The following is a 22,711-nucleotide window of genomic DNA, read 5'->3' as shown; positions in this document are numbered from 1 at the left end:
AAGGTAAGCATGAAGCTAATAAATCACTAAGGGAAAAAAATGAATTAGAATAAACACTAACCCGTCATTATATTTAAAGGGACTTACCTGTAGAAGATACAAATGAGGAAGCTGGGAAGAGGCAGAATCTGTTGTTGAAGAAGATCCAGTGCAACACACAACAGAATGAGGAAGAAAGGTAAACTCACACTTTATATGGGAGGCTGCGGTTAAGACTGATTTCTACTATAAACTTGCATTATACTAATCATGTACCTCAATGACCTCTTCCCAATAGTGAAGTTCCTGAGAATGCAGAAGACTCTTCTGAAACATCGATGGGTCCTCTCCCGGCGATTACAGCCCCATTCCAGAGGATTCTCAGGCTGAAGAGATGACAGTAGAGGAGGCTGAAACGACACAGTAAGACAAAGCCTCAATATAAGACATAAATACATACATTATTAATATAGATATACATTGTTTTTCAAGATGCACAAAACACAATTTATGTTATTCCCTTTCAGAGAGCTACAGTTCAGCAGTTTTACAGCAAAGGACTTTCGCCGGATTAAGGTTTTAGGCAGAGGAAGCTTCGGCAAGGTAACTGATTGAGTCTCTAATTAGGACTTGGATCTTTAGCAGCATATACAGGGTAACAATGACACTAAACTCACTTTCTAATTCCAGGTTCTACTAGTAGAGTATCTTCCACAAACATCTATTGCGCTATTAAAGTGCTCAAGAAGGACAACATCGACTCCACTGATGATATAGAACAGTAAGTTCATGGGGAATGATTCCATAATTTCTCTCATTTTGGAGCAGTTGCTTTCTGTCTCACAATCTTTTCTATTTTATATACTTTTCTTTCACTTCCCTTCCATTCACCCAGTTGCTTTTGTTACCAAGATAATTTACTCTGTGCCGGACTCATTTTCTCTTTTATATTTCAGCATTTTAACAGAGAAGCAAATTGGGCAGTTGGTGAATCCACACAGTTTTATAGTGGACTTATACGCCACATTCAGCACCAAAACCAGCTGTTTTTCATCATGGAGTTTGTGGCAGGAGGCAGTTTAAGAACCCACCTGATGAGGAGCAAGCACTTTGATCTACAGACAACCAAGTAAGTATAAATGACAGTAGGTGAATATTTGTCCCAGAGTTATAGGAGACTGAGGAGTAGGGGAGGATAATGATAGTGGCAGAGGTATGCTACACTAATAGTAAAGGTTTTTCACGTTTTTGAATTTAATCTCTAGTATGATGTAGAGAGTTTATATTCTGAGGCAAATTGCAATTTGGTTTTTAATTTTTTATGATTGTGGTTTCTGAGTTATTTAGTTTTTTTATTTTCAGCAGCTCTCCAGTTTGCAAATTAGTTTGCAATTAGTTAGCCACATAACCCTAGCAACCATGCATCGATTTGAATAAGAGCCTGGAAAGAAGAGGGTCTGAACAGAAAGATGAGTAATAAAAAATAGCAATAACAATCATTTGTTACCTTACAGTGCACAGTACCTTTTGCTTTTTAGATGGGGCCAGTGATCCCCATTTAAAAGCCTGAAAGAGCCAGAATAAGAAGACAAATAAATAAAAAAAATGTACAAAAAGGAAGACCAATTGAAAAGCTGCTTGTAATTAGCCATTCTATAATATAATAGTTAAGCACCCTTTAAGATTCCTCTATGAATGTGCCATATAATAATCAAATGTCATTTTCTATTCTTGCAGGTTCTACGCTGCTTGTATAACGCTTGGTTTAGAAGGAATTCACAGCAAGGACGTCATACACAGGTAAGAGTTAATAAAGGGGATTTGTAGCTGTTGCAATTTAGTAGCAGGACAATTACAGGTTGAAAGTCACTGCTTGGAAAGCTAAGGGTAGGAAAAAAGAACAGGAACCAGAATTCTTTGAGCTTGGCTTATGGCTCAGCTATTTCACAGCAGTTTTAATGTGTCATAACATCTCCCTTTTATTTTAATACAGAGATTTAAAGCCGGGGAATCTACTAATGGATCAAGACGGCTACATCAAGATCGCCGATTTTGGGATGAGCAAAACTGGTAAGAGCCACCTTGTATTATTACACAGAGCAAAGGGAACTCATTTAGGGCATACAATTATAATTTTTCTTTTTTTATCAAGGCATTGGATATGGAGACCGCACCAACACCATGGTTGGGAGTCCTGCTTATATGGCGCCCGAAGTCGTGATGGAGGAGGAGTACTCAAGAGCCGTCGACTGGTGGGCTCTTGGCGTCATCGTTTATGAGATGCTCCTCGGAACGGTAAGCAGCAATTGCCACTGGCCAGCTATAGGTGGATGTATTAAAGTTAAATACTGTTCTTTATCTATACTCATCAAACACTCTGTATAAAAAAGCATGGCCTCCTAATAAATACCCATGAATCATTTCAGAGACCTTTCACCGGATACGACAGGGACTTTATATACGATTCCATCGTGGAGGATGAGCCACAGTACCCCTCATCCCTGGACTCCGAAGCAGTAAGCTTCATATCACAGGTAAGTAGCGCTGAGCTTTCAGTTTTTTATAATCAGAGACCACTTTCTCTTGAGTTCCCTGAAGCTTCTGCTTCTTCAGTGTAACGGCTATTTTCACTTCTTGTAGCTGTTGAAGAAGAATCCTGAGGAGAGGCTAGGTTCCACCCCGGGGAATGCCGCAGATGTAGCAGAACATCCATTCTTTAATGTAAGTCCCTTTCTGTATTGTTCAAATAATTATCCAAGAGTTACAGTCCTTTCATATCCTCAGCTTCTAATGATGAACTCTAATAATGAGCATTTGCTATGGTCCTATTTTGCAGGGCATTGTCTGGGATGATATTATCGAGAAGAACGTAACAGCTCCGTTCGTACCCAGCCTAAATGGACCGGAGGATGTGGGGTATTTCGATGAGGAGTTCACCAAACTGTCAGCGAATCTGACCCAGCCCAAGGACCCCCTGCTGAGATGGCAAGCGAGATCGATGAAGCCTTTCTGGACTTTAACTATGCAGCATTTTAAGTCCAAAGGGGATGATGGGTAAGAAAAGACCTAATTAAAAATACATGAAACACAAGTCAGAACAAGAAGTGCCTAGCGTTAGTATTCCTATAGTTATGGGTGCAGGGGCACTGATCAGAGCAGAGCTGGGTATGGGAAGCAGCCATATTGGGTGCATGCAGAGCAAAGTGGAATTTATGGGAATATTGAGATGATTACAGAAGAATTCACTGGCACACAAGGGTTCTTTCAAGCAGGTACAAGCCCTTGCTATATTTTATTTGCAGAGGTGCAATGTTTCGGGGTAAACCCCTTTTCTTGATGCTTGATAAAGGGGTTTACCCGAAACGTTGCACCTCTGCAAATAAAATATAGCAAGGGCTTGTACCTGCTTGAAAGAACCCTTGTGTGCCAGTGAATTCTTCCTGTATTCGTATTGTTGAGGTTGCCGAGGCCTCCATCACAGTGCACCGGGTCATCTTATCGTGGAGAGCCAGGGTGTGCAAGCGTGGTAATCTTGTACTGATCGTCAATATTGAGATGATCCCTGTGATGATTCTATTTTTGTGGTTTTTGTATACGTGGCAAAAACAATCACAAAAAACTCTCAGGCTGCTGAAACCTGTTCACATTCCAAGGAAACCAATGGATGTGTATCTTCATCATTTGGGCAAGTAGAAAGCCACCATAAATTTCACCCCAAATGTCACAGAAATCACAACTGTGCAAATTGCTTAAAAATACATGGAAACCAGATTTGTTGATCACAAGTTGTTGGAAAAGTTGCAACCACAATTAGTCAATATTTTTATTTTGACAAACCACCCAATTTGTGATTAATGTGCCCCAAAGTAATATAGGGTTTCAGGAATATCAATTGCCAAGTAAAATATGAGGAATGCATTTCAAATTATATTGTTTTTCTTTTGCAGGCTGGAGTTGGGAAAATGCACCACCTGACAGCTCCACCAGGTAAGAGTACCCCAATTCCACCAGCAGTGCCTTCTCTACCATAGCATTACCAACAATGTCTCTTCTGCCTCCCTTTCCACTATAATACCATCAGCAGTGCCTCCCCTTTCCTTCTACTGTAATACCATCAGCAGTGCCTCCCCTTTCTACTGTAATACCATCAGCAGTGCCTCCCCTTTCCTTCTACTGTAATACCATCAGCAGTGCCTCCCTTTCCTTTATCTGTAATACACCAGCAGTACCTCCCCTTTCCTTCTACTGTAATATCACCAGCAGTGCCTTCCTTTCCTTCATCTGTAATACCACCAGCAGTGCCTCCCTTTCCTTTCCACTGTAATATTACCAGCAGTGCCTCCCTTTACTTGCACTGTAATACCATCAGCAGTGCCTCTTCTCCTCTTTACACCCAATATGGCATCATAAACAGGAGAAACCCTTAAGCCACTTGGTGGAACCTGCATTCCATTTTACTCCATCTCTCAAACTGTAGAGGCCGGGGTCTGCAGACTTCCTGGGGATCAAATGAATGAAAGGAAATGCAGTTTTCACTAAACAGCTTACTGGTGCTCATGTGCATGCTGCCATTTTCCTTACCGTTTCCATCACACTTGATGTAATATGGTGCATTGATCCTGGGAGCAAATCCGATTGCCGTTAAGGGGTCAGGAAGGAATTTTTCCCTCTAGTGAAGCTTCACAGAGGTTTTTTGCCTTCCTCTGGATCAAAAATTGCACTTTTTTCATTGTTATGATTAATAAAGCTGTGTCTTGCACAGATTAACCGATGAGCCACTGTGTGTGTGTGTCTTTATTCTGGGTATTGGTCTCGTTTGGCAGGGGTAACAAATAAGAGACAAGTCCTCCAGCGGGCATGGCTCCTGCACCAAGCATTCTTACACTGGGTAACAGGATGGAGATTCTGTTTATAATGGTCATTCTGGGCACCTCCATCATGGCAATAAGGCTGTATACTCAGTGCACCCACTGGCACATGCACATCAAAAACCTGGAGGGAAAGAAAAAAATTTATAAGATAAACCAGAGTTTAATTGAAACTGACACTTGAATGTATCACATTAAGAGCATATGGTTATAAAAGGGAATGAAAAATAAAACATTTTGAAAGCATTCAGTGTATAGAGACATAGTCTATATTCCAATATCCAGCAACCATATTTAATATGAGGAATGGATCCCATCCTCAATTTCATAGTCTGGCCTATCAGGTGCCTCCACCATATGGAATATAACACACATGAGCAAACTGGCTCTCACCTTCCCTTCTCTCCAGCCCTGAGCCCCAATCAATGAAGGTTAAAATGCACAACACAATATTCATTGGGCAGATGAGAAGATGCATGTGGGTACAAAGCCTGAACCTGCCTTGTGGGGTTACTATACAGCCATTTTTCCTGTGAACACAGAATACTGGCAGGTAAGCAAAAATGCACACGATCCATCCATATTACAGATCCCCCATACTAAGATAAAGGGAAATCCTTCTGATTTGTGACACACTGTTTTCTATGTGTCAAATCCATATCCCTTTCCAAGTGTATTATAAGTTTAACAGGCAGGAAACATTCACTGATTTGTCCAAAAATCTTCATCTTCTTTGTTACATGTCTGGAATTGGATACGCAGGTGTTTAGCAGGTGTCAATTCTACTGTCAGCACCTTCTCCCCTACCCTACAATCTATAATTTTGCCAATACAACATTGTCTAGGTCACTCTAAGACTATCGTGTCACAGAGCAGGTTTGTCACATCAATATCAGAAACCCATTTACAGGGGCACTGCTATCAGAGGGTGCAGAAACGATTTGACACTTGTGACCCACCAGCAGGCATGGGCAACCTCAGAAAATGTTCGGGGGAAGCAAATTATCAATAAACCTGGTTTCTAACACTAATGGGGTTATGTAATAAAATACACTAAGTTTGCCCAGGGGTAGTAACCTGTAGCAACCAATCGTCAGGTAGAATTTACTAGTCACCTGTTTAAATGCATCTTATTGGTTGCCATGGGTTACTGCTCCCGGCAAACTTAGTGACTTATATTACATATGGGGGTAAGCCTGTACACAGTGGTGTAACCACCAAGGAGAAAAACCCTATATCCTAAGGGCCCCATAGTCTTAGGGGGTCTGGTAAGGATCCGTAACCCCACCAGAACCTTCCCCCTTAGCCTGCAGTCTAAATTCTGCACCGTCTCCCACTTTTACATTAAGTGAAGGGAAAGGGGTCCTTAGTTCTGCAACTGCCCGTATACACTATAAACTATGTGTTAAGTTAATGCGAGGTGATGTGTATAAAATTAATTTATTGGCAAAACCACAGCTTCCATTAATAGTGTAACTATATAGGGGGCACTGGTTCTGTAAAGAGAGTAAATCATCAAGATATGTTGTACTATTAATATGACTATAATACATTATATGTTGGAAAGAAAGGCTCAATCTGAACTCATCTGATTTCCCAATACTTAGCTCTGTGGATGTAATTTGCTGAGTCAGAAAATCCCAGCAGCACTGCATTCCCAAATAATCCAGATTTTAATCCTTTCATGTCAGAAAAAAAACAGTAGTAGTAGTAGTTGCAAAATAGTTTCTGGGCCTCAACAATAGCTATGACTCCTGTGTAGGATCTATGGCTACATACACCCATGTATCGTAGCAATTCCATGTTATACAAATAACATACAATTCAGTGAAGGGAATGAATTCCAAGTGGAAGCTGTTGGTACCCAATCTAACTAAGTGCCCATTGCATCTAGAGTGCCCCCAAGTCAATATAAGCAAATTGTGACTCAGGGGTGTGGTCGGCCATGAACTGAGCAAGACACAGGCAGAGTGAGTCCAAAGAGAGACTTCCACGGCGTTTAAAAGGGGGAAATGCATTAAGCGATTCCCCCCAGGCAGAAAATACCTTCCTCGCAGAGGGCCCCCTCATGGCTAAAGGAAAAAGAAAGATGCGTGTCTCCAATTGACATTGTTTTATAGCACCCGGCGAAGAAGCATACAGGCAAATTAAATCCAAGATGGTGCCATATCCTCCAACTTCTTTTCCTGAACATGAGAACCAGCGACAGATAAGTATACAAAGCAAGTCTCCCCACACAAGCTATCCCAGTTAAGGAAGATAATAATAAAAGATAACTAACTTTCTGTACAGGAGCTTTGCTGGATACAAACACCATTATGGCCAAACATGCCAACAACCGAGCAGCAGTCTAGAAGTCAGAGTGGAAGATAAACAGCAGAGGCCTGTACAGAGAGATACACAATAAACAGGACCAATAACAATTACACATCTGGTTTCATGGAAATGAACATTTTGATATGGTGCTGTTGAGAAATAAATCAAATAATATACAGAGATCTGTTATCCATAAATCTGTTATCCAGAAAGCTCTGAATTACGGAATGGCATCCATAGACTCAATTTTATACAAATAAGCCAATTTTTTAAAAATCATTTTCTTTTTCTCAGTAACAATAAAACATTACCTTGTACTTGATCTAAACAAAGATATAATTTATCCTAATTGGAAGCAAAACCAGACTATTCTGTTAATTTAACAATTAAATGATTTTCTAGTAGATTTAAGGTATGAAGATCCAAATTATAGATCCTTGGATCTTTGTTATTTGGAAAACTCCAGGTCCGAGCATTCTGGATAACAGGTCCCATTCCTGTGTCAGATTTTAATAGTTAAGTCAGCAACAACCCCTTATTAACCCATTCATGGGAAATTAGGCAAAAAATTAATTGCTAGAAAACATTGGAGCTAAAAAGCTGTTTGGATGGTGAACTTTCCCTTTACCTAAGTTAAGTGAACTGAAAGTAAAGCAATTCTGTGAGTACAGGGGTCTCTCCCATAACCTAAATAGACCACATGTCTGTGCCACTAGCTATGAGGCTGAATAGAATTTCTGTGCAGATAACAAAATCTGACCTATGATTTATTGCTAATGCCCAGACAGATCTGGACTACCCACTGTCTTTACTCACATTTTTCTAACCACTTCTCACCACAGGGAACATGTGCAAGGCTAATGATAACTGCCACTGATTGTAAACTTGTTTCCAAAATCACCCACCAATTTTTATTTCCAAACGGGATGCTTAAACTGCAGCTTGAACAACGACCCCGTGACACTGCATCCTGAAAAAGTATGAACAAAACAATCATGAGAACCAAATATTATAAAAAAAGCCACAACGTTTGCATTTTAAAATAGTTACGTAGTCCCAGAATCCTGATCCCAGTGCTCTTCATACACGTCATACATATCTATCTATAAGTAGGGATGCACCGAATCCAGGATTCGGTTCGGGATTCGGCCTTTTTCAGCAGGATTCGGATTAGCCCGGCCAATATGAATCCTAATTTGCATATGCAAATTAGGGATGGGGAGGAAATTCGTGTGACTTTTTGTCAAAAAACAAGGCAGTAAAAAATTAGGATTCGGTTTGGTATTCTTTCGCGAGGAATTCGGGGGTTTGTGCAAATCCAAAATAGTGGATTTGGTGCATCCCTACTTCTAAGTCATTACTGTCATTTTTATAAAACTCATCTCCCTTTTATTTTATGTGCTGCTACAGGCATTGGATCTGTTATCCAGAATGCTGATTAACAGGTCTTTCTGTAATTTGAATATACAAGTCTACTATAAAATCATGTAAACATTAAATAAACCCAATAGGCTGGTGTTGCTTCCAGTAAGGATTAATTATATCTTAGTTTGGATAAAGTACAAGCTGCTGTTTTATTATTACAGAGAAAAAGGACATTTTTTTTTAAAAATGTTTAAAAATGTTCAATTATTTGAATAAAATAGAGTCTATGGGAGATGTCCTTACCGTAATTTGGAACTTAGGTAACAAAACAGGTAAGATAACAGGTTTCCAGATAACGGATCCCATGCACGTATTACTGTTGGACTGTTACTGCCTAAATATTTCTCCTTCCCTTCTTGATTTATTGAAATGTTTTTGCTCTTTCCACTGGACAGTTTATCTGATTTATCCTCCGCAATCTCCCCTGAAGTGAGACAACCTGATCTGTTTGTGGACTTTTCTCATTTATGGCAAACTTGCAAAGGCGCCAGAGTTTTCATTCTACATATTCTTGTTTTTTCCTTTTTTTGTACCCTCTGCTTAATGTTCACAGGCTTCTTTAGTTTGTGATGAATGCCTTGTGGGCCAGGGAAGATATGTCATGTAGTGCTTACTCCGTAAGTCTTCATATTCAAATTGATTGAATTCATAGTGGTCAATTTTGAGATAAGCAAGATATAAATATACTATATATGTGCAAAAAGTGCACTCAGTGGTGCCGCACCCCTCTCCCGCTTCTCTCTTGAAACTTTGTCGGAGAGGGTCAAAGAGGGGCTGCATCACTAGTGCACTGAGCATTATAGCACTCTCTTCTGCATTAGCGGAGCCAAATTTCCAGTTTAATAACTGTAATTTAGCTCTTAAAGGAGGCGGGTTTTTTTCTGCCCCTTGTAACTGGCCGCTCACTGCCTGCTGAGGCAAGGCTCTCTCATGGCAGGAGTGTCCCTGATAAATGATCTTGTTTAAAAGTGATAAGTAATGTCAACTTATCGAATCAAACTGAGCAAAAGATGGTCCAGTCCAAGGCTACCAAAATGCCACATACCTCCCAACTGTCATGTTTGTCGCAGGACTGCTCTGTTTTTTGACAGCTCAGCCAGCAGTCCCAGTTTCTCTTTGATCTCCTGCACGCAACAGCCAGAAAAAGATACAAACGTTTCTAACTTAATTGGCTTTAGCAGAGAGGCCAAAATATGTGGCAGGTGCACTTTGATATGTTTGTAACAATTAAAGATATGCAAAGAAACAATGCTAACTATTTAGGATAAGCAGGTCTCTTGGCGAAACTGCGTCTTTTCAGCTTAAAAGGACAATTCACCTTCATTATCAAAACTGTAATAAACATAAAAACCACAGAAATGTGTTCAAACTTTTCATAACCATTTTGTAAAATGAACATTGGTAATTAGGAGCAAATCGGGTTGTCCCTCGTTCTCTTTCCACAATGTTGGGAGGAATAATGCCATTGTTAACTTCATTTACACACACAGAGGTGCAGAGAATTACCGTATGTTGTTTCAAACATAGTGCAGTGTGTACGCTAACCTTTTTACTTACAGCTGAAAGAAAGAAAATAAAAAATTACTTTGTATATCCAAAAAAATGGCATTGGTGGCCTGAATAATGTTTTTAAGGAGAACAAGTTTTAAGTTACCTGCATCCTGTCATGTGTTATCTGTTCCTAGGTCTCCCTTGCATGGATTTAAAGTGAGCACATTTTCAGTATAATATGCCCCTAAAATATTTTCTCTTGTGCATTTGTTCACCCAGAGAGGTGCAAGGGGTTCCTGGGAACAGGGGAAAACCTGGTGATGTGGCCCTCGGGAGGTTTTCACTAAGAAGAAGAACAGTTGCCACCACCAGCATAGAAAAGGTTATCTAAAGGAAAAAAACAGTCAGGCTCTGGAAAACAATTGCTTAGAAATGGTAATGGCCACTGCTTTAAATTAATTTACACACAGATCAAATGCAGTTCTTGTATAAACTGCTATTTGCAACAACATACAGTATTTATGAAAGGTTATCCAGCCAGGACTACAACCATACAACCAAGCAGGGCCCCAATTAAAAAAATACTATAACTATAATACAGGCTTGACCATTCAAACCAAACTCTTTATATCCAAATTGTTATATTACCCTACACATGAACCCAGTGTATTAGTTTATCTGCCATATGGTCATCGCCTGGTCATAGGTGGCGAAGGCAAGTCTGGCGCAAGAGGTAACGCTCAGTAAAATCCGCATCTTAATGAATTTAGAGATGAGAAATCCGCCAGGCTTTAGAGTGCAAAGTTGCACTACTCTCTAGCACTGTCTAGCACTACTGTCTTCCCTAGCGAAGTTAAGCCTGTGCCCGTTAGTAAATCGGTGAAGTACTGAAATGACATCACGCTGGCCGAAGTCACTTCGCACTTTTAGTAAATTTGCCCCTATGGGTTCAACTGGTGGTGAAACAATTGTACATTCCCCTATGAGTTTTATACTACCACTATGGTGGATCATGGAACATTTTATGTTTTACCATTTTAACTAGTTCCGATGCCTGAATGTCTCTGAAGCCCACACAGTGTTTACAATGCAGTAGTCTTTTGTAAGAAAATGTGTCATTTACAGCACAAAGTGGCTTCTGAGTGTCTCAACAATACACTTGCCACACTCAGAGGTTGCCTACAGCTCACCTATTGTAATATGCACTAGAGAAAGGTGTCAACTTTGATACAAAAAACACCTGTTATTGTACATCACAATATATTATATATATATATATATATATATATATATATATATATATATATATATATACACGTGGTACAGGAGGCTCTTTATTAGCCTCATGTAGTTCCTGATACCAACACAAGGGGGCTATTTACTAACAAACAAATATGATCTTTTCCACAAATCTTTTTTTCCCCGCTAAAGATTGTCAGAAAAACTCAACATTTTAAGAGGATTTCAAGGGATTCTTATATTTTAGTGCCTCATTCAGTGTAATTTAAAATTCCTTTAAGAAATTCTCACCCATAAATGCAGAGAAGCTCAGCGGAGCTCACAGTCGCCATCTTGCAGGTCCAAAAGGCCCAGATGATAAATCTTTCTGTTGATTAAGGGAGCTGGAGTTCAGTCTTGTTAGACAACGTGGATCAGATGACATTGGGGGCATCTCCTTGAGTCACTTGCCAAATATATGTAACTGTCTCATCTGGATAAATGGGATATTCCATCAGTTGTTCCCCTTATTAAAACAAATTCATATTTAGGGTTACATTGAACCTAAACAGGTTTCAGCTTTCGTATTTAATTATGGGGAAAGCCCCATTACAGTTGCTATAAATCACACATAAGTATTACCCCTATAAGTTGCATCTACAATGTTAACAAAGGTATAGGGTTCATAGTACAAATATTAATTTATTGCAACATCAAAATATTATACCACAAAAGGGGAGGCCTGTTTACAGTCTTAATTTTGGCATTGAGAAAGCGTTTTTGGATTGATGAAACAAGCATTTCTTAAGGGGGTTGCTCACCTTTAAATTAACTTTTAAGTAGAGAGTGATATTCTGAGACAATTTGCATTTGTTTTTTGTTTTTTATTAGTTGTGGTTTTTGACTTTTTATTCAGCAACTTTCCAGTTTGCAAGTTCAGCAATCCAGTTGCTAGGGTCCTAAATACCCCAGTAACCATACATTGATACTGGAATATGAATAGGAGAGGGACTGAAGAGAAAGAGGAGTATTAAACAGTGGCCATAACAATAAATGTGTAGTTTTCAGGGGGATGTTCTTACGCTCTGCTCTACCGCTCACCCTTAGGAGGTATCTCAAATCCAATAATTAAGGAGAGTCCTTCGAAGCAATACCGCTGTTTCAATTTTTATTGTTAGACTACCGACAACATGTTTCGGGCCTTGAGAAAGGGCACGCAAGGCCTGAAACATGTTGTGTGAATGGTTGTCTATGAATAAAAATCTAATCACAGCAGTATTGCTTCGAAGTGCTCTCCTTAATTATTGCATTGGAAATTAATGTGTAGTCTTACAAAGCATTTGTTTTTTAGATGTGGTCAGTGATCCCCATTTGAAGGCTGGAAAGAGTCAGGCAAAAAATAATAGTAAAAAATAAAAATAATAATAAAAAATAATGAAGACCAATTGAAAAGTTGCTTAAAACTGGCCAATCTATAACATACTAAAAGTAAAGGTGAACCATCCCTTTAATGTAAATTCTCCCTTCTAAAGGGATTTCTACTGGCACAGTTTGATGGGCCAACCAGAAAGTGATATAACCCAATCTTGGCCACCACCTGTATTACAGATATACATCATTAATATCTTACCATACACAGATCCTGAATCCCCTTTGCTCAATGAAAAGGTACTGGGAATGTCTCTCCATGGCAGTGTCTCCACTTAGTGGGATCCAGGGATGCACCTATGGGTGGCCCCACTAGAAAACAAATGATTAATCCCACTGTTGCAGTAAAACAAATATAAAATATATAACTGGCAGAGAAGAAAAGTGCAAATACACAGTATTAATCAATTGCCCTGGGGAACCTGTGTGGCACAGTCCTTACTAAGCAAAGTCTCACACTGCACTCCTGTTTCATAAAGAGAGTCACAATTCCTTTCCCCAAGAGCTCTTAAAGGGGGTGTTCACCTTTAACTTTTAGTATGATATAGAGAGTGATATTCTGAGACAATTTGCAATTGGTGTTTATTCAATTATTTGTGGTTTTTGAGTTACGCTTTTTATTCAGCAGCTCTCCAGGTTTGCCATGTCAGTAATATGGTTACTAGGATCTAAATTTCCCTAGAAGCCAGGCATTGATTTGAATAAGAGACTGGAATATGAATAAGGCCTGAACAGAAAGACAAGTAATAAAAAGTAGCAATAACCGTAAGGGGCACATTAACTATTGGTCGAATATCGAGGGTTAATTAACCCTCGATATTCAACTATCGAAGTTAAATCCTTCGACTTCGAATATCGAAGTCAAAGGATTTACCACTATTCGCTCGATCGAAGGAATAATCGTTCTATCGAACGATTAAATCCTTCGAATCGAACGATTTTAATCCATCGATCAAACAAAATTCCTTCGATCAGAAATTTCCTAGAAAGCATATGGGGACCTTCCCCATAGGCTAACATTGATGCTCGGGTAGGTTTTAGGTGGCGAAGTAGGAGGTCAAAGTTTTTTTTAAAGAGACAGTACTTCGACTATCGAATGTTCGAATAGTTGAACAATATTTATTTAGAATCGTTCAATTCGAAGGTCGAAGTAGCCAATTCGATGGTCGAAGTAGCCAATTCGATAGTCGAAGTAGCCAAAAAAAACATTCGATGGTCAAAGTAGCCAACAAAACATTTGAAATTCAAAGTTTATTTCCTTCTAATACTTCACTCGAGCCCCCAAGTGTGTTGCCTTACAGAGCATTTGTTCTTTAGATGTGAAAGCTGTTAAAGTGCAATAGTAAAAAGAAAGGAAAGCAAACCCTAGAAGGTGCACCTCCCCACCGTTGGATCCAATGACTCAAAGAACCAATTAAAACTTAACTTTTATTAATAATTAAATAAAAACCAAAAGTCCAGAAAAAATTTAAATAATTGTTAAGAACAGGGGGATAAACGGACTGTAATTAAGCCTTGAGGTAGAGAATAGACCAATCACAAGGTCTTGGGATAACCACGGGGCATGAATGGGGGTTAATAACCAATTTACTGAAACCAGTGTGAGATGTGTTGGACATATGATTTGGTAAGTGACATCAGATCACACAGACCTTTACCTGTACTACGGATAATGTTATTTATATGTTGACCTGTCCATGTAATAAGGTTTATATTGGTAAAACCAACAGGCCTTTTAAAAAACGCCTTTTGGAACATGTGTCCAGTATAAACAATGCACCAGAATGGATACAAAATAATCGCAAATTGCCACCAGTCAGTCGTCATTTCTTGGAATTCCACAATAATTCTACCACTAACCTTAAAGCTATGGGTCTTTCTTTTCTTTTAAAATTCTTTTTATTGAATTTTCATGAAAATACAATGAATTAAATATATGAACAATCATATTATGGAATAAAAGAACAATTCATATGAGTAAAATTCAAGAGATGTTTTCATGTATCTGAACCATGAAATAACCAGAAACAAATCAAAACAAAAACAAAAAGACCCGTACTTTTTTTTTAAAAAAAAGATAATTAAGATATGGGAAGTCAGTACAAATAGTTTTAACACACTATTACCAAATTCATTCATTAGTGATCATCTTGTCCCATCAGTTTAAGGATAAAATCTTTTTTAGAAACATCTAAAGATGAAATATACAGGGACCATCTGTTTTAACTTTATTTCTTTGAATAGAATCATCCATCCTAAATCTAACAGCTTCTTGCATACATAGCTTATGCAAATATGAAATTACATCTTTCAAAGAAGGGGGTTTATCTTAATCCAAAACAGAAAAATAGACTTTCGAGTAGCAGCCATAACCAGCCAACAAAAAGACAGTATTTTCATCTGTAATCTTCCCAGAAGAATCACTCTGTGATAATTGAAACAAATCTTTAAGATCTAACAATGCATATTGGGGTTTCAACAATATATCTAACGTGACCACTCCTTTAATGTAACGTGAAATTTTCTCCCATAGAGTTGTGATAAGTGGACATACCCACATATAATGAAAAAAATCAACATTTTGCTCTTTGCATTTCGGACAATAAGAAACCTTCTGAGAATCTTTATTTTCTTGAAACAATTGTCCATAACCCAGATGAATGAATCTAAATTGCTGATCTCTCAAGCTCTCTGAAAGTACATTCTTTCTAAAATTTTGAAACGATATCAAAAGGTCTTTGGAAGAAATGTTTATCCCTAAAAACACGGACCATTTTTTACTGGAATTATCAAGTGGATCAAAATCATTAGAAATAGGGTTTAGAAGATGTGATGAGATCCATGAAATATTATTTAGTTTGAGATCTTCAGTTAATTGCACTACGAAATCATTAAAACTGATGATGATTTAGTTGTGACTTTGTTTTGTGATCAATTAGTTGAAAACCTTGTCTAATTTGCAAATAACTTAAACCTCTCTTTCTCAGAAAGACCATATTGTTCTTTAATTTTGTTCCAAGAAAGAGGATCTCCTGAAACCGGATCAATAATATGACTAATTTGAAAGATACCAAATCTTCTCAAGCTATGGTCTTTATAGAGTTTCTCTTGGGATCAGAGGTGGAGACATAGAAACAGCATTATTGTCTAAAGAAAGTGAGTGGATTTTCCGGATGAACGCTTTAGGTCCAATGGGACTTAATGAAAGTATTACAATGAACGTATTACAATTTACAGTTTAACCCTGCACACCATCTTACTGCCTCTCAAGTGTGATTGATAGTGCTCCCTAATCTGTATTTATTTCTAAAGCTGGAAAGTGTCAGACAAACAGGACAAATAAATCAAAAATTATAAAAAAAAAAATGATGAAGATGAGTTGAAAAGATGCTTAGAACTGATAATTATAAAAAATAGATTTTTGTACTTACCGTTAAATCCTTTTCTCTTGTCCTACATTGGGGGACACAGGCACCATGGGGATGAAGATCCTGTTGCTTGGAGGATGGACACTAAACAGTTAACGAAGGCTCCTCCACCTGCACTGGGTTTTCATCCCCTGCCTACTTCCTGTACCCTCAGTTTTCGGGCCGAAGAAGGAAGGACAACCCTACTAAAACCAGGTGGCAACAGAAGAGGAACTCTCACCCCCTATAAACTATATACAAGTATAATGTCACACTTCAACTGTGCTTGAATTTTTTAACTAGAATTTTTAATCAGGGAGGGAAGGCCTGTGTCCCCCAATGTAGGACAAGAGAAAAGGATTTAACGGGTAAGTACAAAAATCTATTTTTCTCTTGCCTAGATTGGGGGACACAGGCACCATGGGGACGTCCCAAAGCTACCCATGAGGGCGGGACTTGCACCCAAGTTGCTCAGTTAACAACGGTCTGTAGCACCTTTCTCCCCAAAGCTTGCTTCAGCTGAGGAGAAGGTGTGTATCCTGTAGAACCTGGAAAAAAGTGTGTAGAGACGTCCACACTGCAGCTCTACAAACCTGATCAGCGGAAGCCTGGTGGCGTATTGCCCAGGAAGTGCTAAGTGACCTGGTTGAGTGAGCTCGAATCCCGAAGGGTGGAGGTCTGCCTTTAGCTACATAAGCCTTTGAGATGGCAGATCTGATCCATTTGGAGATTGTTGCCTTTGATGCCCTGAGACCCTTCCTTGGTCCCTCCGGAATGATGAAGAGACTGTCAGTTCTTCTTATACTCTTGGTAACCGAAATATATGTCCGTAGAGTGCGGACCACATCCAGAGTGTGAAACTTTTCCTCCATCTGTGTCTTGGGATGTGGGCAGAAAGAAGGCACGATAATGTCTTGATTAAGGTGGAATTCGACACCACCTTGGGAAGGAATTCCGGTGTCGGTCTCAGTACTACCTTGTCCATATGGAAAACTGTAAACGGAGGTTTGCAGGATAAGGCTGCCAACTCAGACACTCTTCTAGCTGATGTGATGGCTAGTAAAAATATGGTCTTAATCGTCAGTGTAAGCAAGGGAATGTCCGTGATAGGTTCAAACGGTTGTTCCTGGATTGCCGATAGTACTAGGTTAAGGTCCCATGGAGGAATAGGCTGACGGTATGGTGGTGCTTGTCGAAGAGCACCCTGTAGGAATGTCTTGATGTTTGTGCGTAGCACCAACTGGTGTTGGAAGAAAATGGATAGTGCCGATACTTGGACCTTTAATGAGCTAAGGGCTAGCCCTTTATCCAGTCCCTCCTGAAGAAAACGTAGAATGTTTGCCTCATCCAATATTTGTGGATCCTTGGAGTTAACCTCGCACCATGCTTATGAATGTCTTCCATACTCTATGGTAGATACGGGCTGACACAGGTTTTCTTGCCTTCAAACAAGGTAGGTAGGGGCCTCTCGTGGGACCCCGGATCTGGAAAGAATCAAGGCCTCAAGAGCCACGCCGTTAAATCCAGCCGTGGAGGAATTCGGGCGGACAATCGGTCCTTGTGTTAGGAGATCTTCCCTGATTGGAAGTCGGAATGGAGTGTCTACTGTTAGCTGCATGATCTCTGCGAACCAGGGTCTGCGAGGCCAGAATGGAGCCACCAGTATTGCCTCCACTTTTCTTCCTTTATCCTTCTTATGATTCTTGGAAGCAGGGCGAGAGGCGGGAATACGTATACCCTGTGAAAAGGCCACGGTGCTACTAAAGCGTCTATCGCTAACGGATCTCTGCTTCTTGCCATAAAGGCATGCTAGTTTGTTGTTGTATCTTGATGCCATGAGGTCCACCTCTGGCATACCCCACCGTGTTACTATCTCTTGGAAGACTTCCGGGTGAAGGCTCCACTCGCCCTGATCCACAGTCTCCCGGCTGAGAAAGTCTGCCATCCAGTTGTCCACTCCTGGAATGTGCACTGCTGAGATGGCTGGTACATTCTTTTCTGCCCATAGCATTATCCTTTGTGCTTCGGCCCAAGGCCGTCTGGCTTCTTGTGCCTCCCTGGTGGTTATGTAGGCTACTGCGGTCATGTTGTCTGACTGTATCCTCACCGGTCGACCCTTCAGAATGTGAGTCCAATGGAACAAGGAGTGCCAAAATTGCCCTTAGTTCCAGTATGTTGATGGGAAGAGACCTTTCCCCCGGACTCCATTTTCCCTGAACAGTGTGCTGTTCCAGGACTCCACCCCATCCTTGTAGGCTGGTATCTGTTGTTACTATCGTCCATGCATGGTTGGGGAAACAGCTTTCCTGACTGTAGTGTGGACGGCTGGAGCCACCATCTTATTGATGCTTGAACTGGATCTGTTACGAGTATCTTGCGGTCTAGTTCTGTACGCATCTGTCTCTGATGCCATAAGATCAATCTCTGTAGTGGTCTTGTATGTGACTGGGCGTACGGTACCGCTGGAATGGACGCTACCATTGTCCCCAGCACTCTCATGGCTACTCGTAGCGGTATATATTTCTCCTTCTGAATGATCATCAGTCTTGTGTGAAAGGCAGCTAACCTTGGCAGGTGGGAGAAAAGCTTTCCCCAGCGATGTTTCCATTAGAAGACCTAAGTATTCTATCCGCTGTGCAGGTGTGAATGTTGACTTCTGGTAGTTGATGATCCAACCCAGTTGAGTCAGTCTTTTCTACTACTGCTTGTAGGTGGCTCGTGGTTAAGGGAGTGGGACTGAGTCTTTACCAGTAGGTCGTCTAAATATGGTATGACTCCAATTCCTTGGAGTCTCAGGTCTACTAAGGCTGCTGCCATGACCTTCGTGAAGACTCGCGGTGCCGAGGATAGCCCGAAGGGAAAGTGCCACAAATTGCCAATGCTCTCCTGCGGCATAGAAACGAAGGGAATCTGTAGTGGTTGGGATGTATGGCACGTGAAGATAGGCGTCCTTGATGTCGATCACTGTCATGTATTCCCCCATCTCTAGGGATAGTAGGACTGATTGTATGGATTCCATCTTGAAATGCTGTCTTTTGACATATTGTTTACTGCCTTTAGATCTAGCACCGGACGATAGGAATCCGTCCTTTTTGGGACGAATGAACAGGTTGGATTAAAAACCTTGGCCCTTGTCTAGATGTGGAACCTGCTGTATGACCCCCAAGGATGAGAGGTCTTGGAGGAATCTTTCGAAATGCTGATCGCTTTGGCTCCCTTGAGGGGAGTCGTGACACAAAGAATCTTTTTGGTGGAATTTGTATAAAGTCTATGAGGTAGCCTTGAGATACTACCTTCAGTACCCAAGGGTCTTGGACTCTCCTGTTTCCACACCTCCCGAAAGTTTCTTAGGCGGCCGCCTAGTAAGGCACCCTCGGGGGTGGGCACCTCTTCATGCGGAGTGTGGATTTTTTCCTGTGATGGTTTTGTCGTGTTCCTGGTTGAAGACCAGTTGTGGCTCTGTTTGTTTGGAAATCTGGAACGATTGGAAGACTGGTATTTTTCTGATTGTGCTCTCTTGCCTTTGGCCTTGACCCTGACGAAAGGGCCGCAGAAATGGTCTCCTCTTGAAAATAGTGCGCTTGGGTCTGCTTTGCGGTAGCAGGGTACTTTTTCCACCTGTCGCTCTGTGAAATTATTTTGTCTAGTTCTGCTCCGAAAAGTTGTTTCCCCGCAAAGGAAGGCTGACTAGAGATCTTTTTGATGCGAGATCTGCAGACCAACTTTTTAACCATAGAAAACGTCTGGCTGCGATGGATTGTGATGAAGCTCTGGCGACTAGTTTTGCCGCATCCAGAGCTGCTTCGCAGATGTAAGAGTTGGCGTCCGCAATCTGTGATAAAAGGAGGTCTGTTGACGGGTCCTCGGACCCAATGAGTTGTGCTACTTGCTCCACCCATATCTCCATTGCTCTTGACACCCAAGCTGTGGCGAAGATCGGTTGCAGAGCCGCTCCTGCCGCCGAAAAAATGGCCTTACAGAAACCCTCTAAACGCTTGTCTATGGGGTCCTTAAAGGAAGCTGCATCAGCAACCGGTATGGTTGTGGTCTTTGAAAGACGCGACACTGGTGGATCTACAGCCGGTGGGGAAGACCAAAGGTCGGTAGCTTCCTGAGGGAAGGGATAAGTCTGTGAAAAACGCTTAGACAGTTGAACCTTGCGGTCTGGAACTTTCCATTGTGCCTTAACTATATCATCAAGGTGTTCATAGGCTGGGAATACATATGAAGTCTTCTTCTGCTTCTTAAAAATGTTTTTACTTGGTTCAGCAGTAGCCGCCGTGTCTTCAATATTTAAGGTTTGTAGAACCATCTGAATCAGCGATTCTACCTCCCTTTGAGATCTAGGAGTATCTTGCTCCTGATCTGACTCTTCGCCTGACAGTACTTGCCCCTCTTCTCCTGAATCTTCCTCGTCTGGGGATTCGGATGATGGGGGTGAGGGCGCTTGGTAACAGTTGCCTGTGCGCTCATCCTTTGTGGTTGATTGGAAAGATGCTCTAAAACCTTGTCTAAGGTTTCAGGAATTCTGGCTAGGTTCTGGAGTCCTGCTAGTGAGAGGGAGAGCGCTCGCACCAATTCGGAATCCGAACTCAATTGAGGAGCCGAGGCTACCGCTGAGCTGGATTGTAGGGTTTCACTCTGCAAACTAGGTGCAGGGGTAGTGCCAGGTCTACAAGATACACACTCTGGGTCAGCAGAGGCAGTGTCAAATTTTGTTTTGCATGAAGAGCATGCAAGGAAGGAAATTTTGGTTGGGGGGCGGGACTTATTCTGCCGCTTAGTGGAGGGTACCCTTCTGTTTTGTCAGCCATGGTGATAGAACTGTCTTTCCCCTTAAGGCAGGTAGCAGGGGAAAATGCAGGGTAAGTAATGTGAAGAACTCACAGGGACTTCCCCTTAAGAGGCGACCTGCGTGGGCGAGAAGAGAATATGCTTAAGGCATATTAACACATGCGGGTGCTTAAAGTAGAGGGGAGGAAACAAGTACTCACTGAGACAAAAACGCTTCCTTCGGGTCTCACGACAGGGAGGCAGAGAAGTGGCTGCAGCTGCGTCTCACTGTGGCTCTAAGATGGCGGCCGGAAGTGATGCAAGGATATCGCAAGTGGCCCAAAAGAAAAATGGCCGCCGATATTCCCTACCGGTGAAAACCGCCCACTTTAAACATGGCGGCCGCACTAGTGAGCGCGATGCAGTGACCGAGCGTGCGGTCCTATCCACTCTTGCTGCTAGAAGACGCGAAGGAAGTAAGCTAGGACGCAAAAGTCCCAGAAGAAAATGGTCGCCGCAGGGAGGAAGGCGCCCACTTCCAAGATGGCGGCCGCATGCGGAGTGCAAAACAGGTACACTTGTGGGAACACAGTTTAGGCACTTGTGGGAACTCATTTAGACATCCCCGGGGCTCTGAACTATCACGAGGGGATAAGGAGGTGAAAAGGGATAATTAAATCACTTACCCCTTTATAGTCAGCCATTCGTGCCCCAATGGTGGTGCATACCCCGTTTAGGGTTGCTGGTGCAGCCTCCGTAGAGCGGGAACCAGTAGCCCCGGGGTGGTGAGGGAGCATCTGCCTGCAGACCTCCGTGGAGCGGGAAGGCATAGAGGGCACACTGTATAAGGCTGGGGGGCTCAGGAAAGATAATGCGGGCCCCCACTGCTGGCATGGTACAAGAATCAATCAGCACCACTGCTCCCAGCCAGTAGTATCCGTCCTCCTTCTGAGGACACTAAAGAAAAACTGAGGGTACAGGAAGTAGGCAGGGGATGAAACCCAGTGCAGGAGGAGGAGCTTCGTTAACTGTTTAGTGTCCATCCTCCAAGCAACAGGATCTTCATCCCCATGGTGCCTGTGTCCCCCAATCTAGGCAAGAGAAACATACTTAAAGTTAACTTAAAGGTGAACCACCCCATTAACTTTCCCCAGGTAGTGCTACCTGCCCGAATACCTCTCCTGTTGGACAGAGTAGTTGCTCCCACGTAACAGGCACACGGACAACACTTGTCTTCATCCAGGGAACACACTGGAGTTTCAATATCTCCCTCAGTCAGACTCACCGGGGATCACACAGAGGTGGTACAGGCATCCACAGTGTCTCCACATTCTCAATCCAAGCACATGAAGTTTGCTTTAATCTTCAGGGCAAAGCTCCCAGCTCTATCTGCAGTGAAAATACAACAAACCTTTATTTTTCAGGGCACAGCTCCCAGCACTATACGCAATTCGAGCAAAACAAATACCCCTTTACTGGAATCAATCCACAGGCTCCTGTCATATTCTCTGCACTTCTTCTGAGCTCTAAACCCTCCATGGGTAAGCTCACAAGGCTTGGGGGACCTGGACCCCAAGCCCTCCATGGGCCTCTCAATTCCTTAGGCCCCTACATCTTGTCTACAGTCCCAGCACTCCGGACTGGAGAGAAACCAGGAAGTAGACTGATACTGAGCACATGGCAGCTCAACTTTATGAAGAAATGGAGCAATACTGACACCTTCTGGCCAAATCAGGAATCTGCCAGAACACACTGCACTAGGGACAAAGGACTCACTCCCCCTCCTTTATCCAATTTAGGTACAAC

General features: G+C 41.6%; 1 protein-coding gene and 3 long non-coding RNA genes across 5 annotated transcripts; 2 read left to right on the top strand and 2 right to left on the bottom strand.

Annotated features, from left to right (window-relative positions):
* The first annotated feature begins 327 nt into the window (after positions 1–327).
* On the top strand, positions 328–732 carry LOC121401112. Its single transcript, XR_005966138.1, has 3 exons — positions 328–402; positions 507–582; positions 670–732. It is a non-coding gene; the product is annotated as an uncharacterized LOC121401112 (long non-coding RNA).
* LOC121401106 lies at positions 329–2,476 on the bottom strand. Its single transcript, XR_005966132.1, has 3 exons — positions 2,390–2,476; positions 1,504–1,545; positions 329–389 (listed from the first exon to the last, which is right to left on the bottom strand). It is a non-coding gene; the product is annotated as an uncharacterized LOC121401106 (long non-coding RNA).
* LOC121401079 (serine/threonine-protein kinase N2-like) lies at positions 1,021–4,102 on the top strand. Its single transcript, XM_041585450.1, has 8 exons — positions 1,021–1,108; positions 1,717–1,779; positions 1,973–2,049; positions 2,132–2,274; positions 2,406–2,513; positions 2,620–2,700; positions 2,816–3,033; positions 3,927–4,102. The coding sequence occupies exons 1-8, from the start codon at positions 1,035–1,037 to the stop codon at positions 3,952–3,954; spliced, it is 792 nt and encodes a 263-aa protein (XP_041441384.1). The 5' UTR covers positions 1,021–1,034; the 3' UTR covers positions 3,955–4,102.
* Positions 4,103–4,827: 725 nt separating this feature from the next.
* LOC121401101 lies at positions 4,828–10,133 on the bottom strand. 2 transcript variants are annotated; one of them, XR_005966125.1, is made up of 5 exons: positions 10,095–10,133; positions 8,069–8,133; positions 7,129–7,231; positions 6,894–7,033; positions 4,828–4,971 (listed from the first exon to the last, which is right to left on the bottom strand). It is a non-coding gene; the product is annotated as an uncharacterized LOC121401101 (long non-coding RNA). The 2 variants fall into 2 exon arrangements; XR_005966126.1 differs by lacking the exon at positions 10,095–10,133 and adding an exon at positions 9,634–9,688.
* Positions 10,134–22,711: the final 12,578 nt, after the last annotated feature.

The sequence above is a fragment of the Xenopus laevis genome, chromosome 3L, assembly GCF_017654675.1.
Source record: "Xenopus laevis strain J_2021 chromosome 3L, Xenopus_laevis_v10.1, whole genome shotgun sequence".
NCBI classification, from domain to species: Eukaryota; Metazoa; Chordata; class Amphibia; order Anura; family Pipidae; genus Xenopus; species Xenopus laevis.
Note: the sequence above shows the minus strand (reverse complement) of the source record. Positions and strands in the feature narration are given on the sequence as shown.

Bases quoted from the DNA above. Each gene is read 5' to 3' on its own strand.
- LOC121401079 (XM_041585450.1), top strand. From the start codon at position 1,035: ATGGAGTTTGTGGCAGGAGGCAGTTTAAGAACCCACCTGATGAGGAGC. The intron at 1,109-1,716 runs GTAAGTATAAAT...CTATTCTTGCAG, and splicing joins TTTGATCTACAGACAACCAA to GTTCTACGCTGCTTGTATAA. The intron at 2,701-2,815 runs GTAAGTCCCTTT...CCTATTTTGCAG, and splicing joins CAGAACATCCATTCTTTAAT to GGCATTGTCTGGGATGATAT.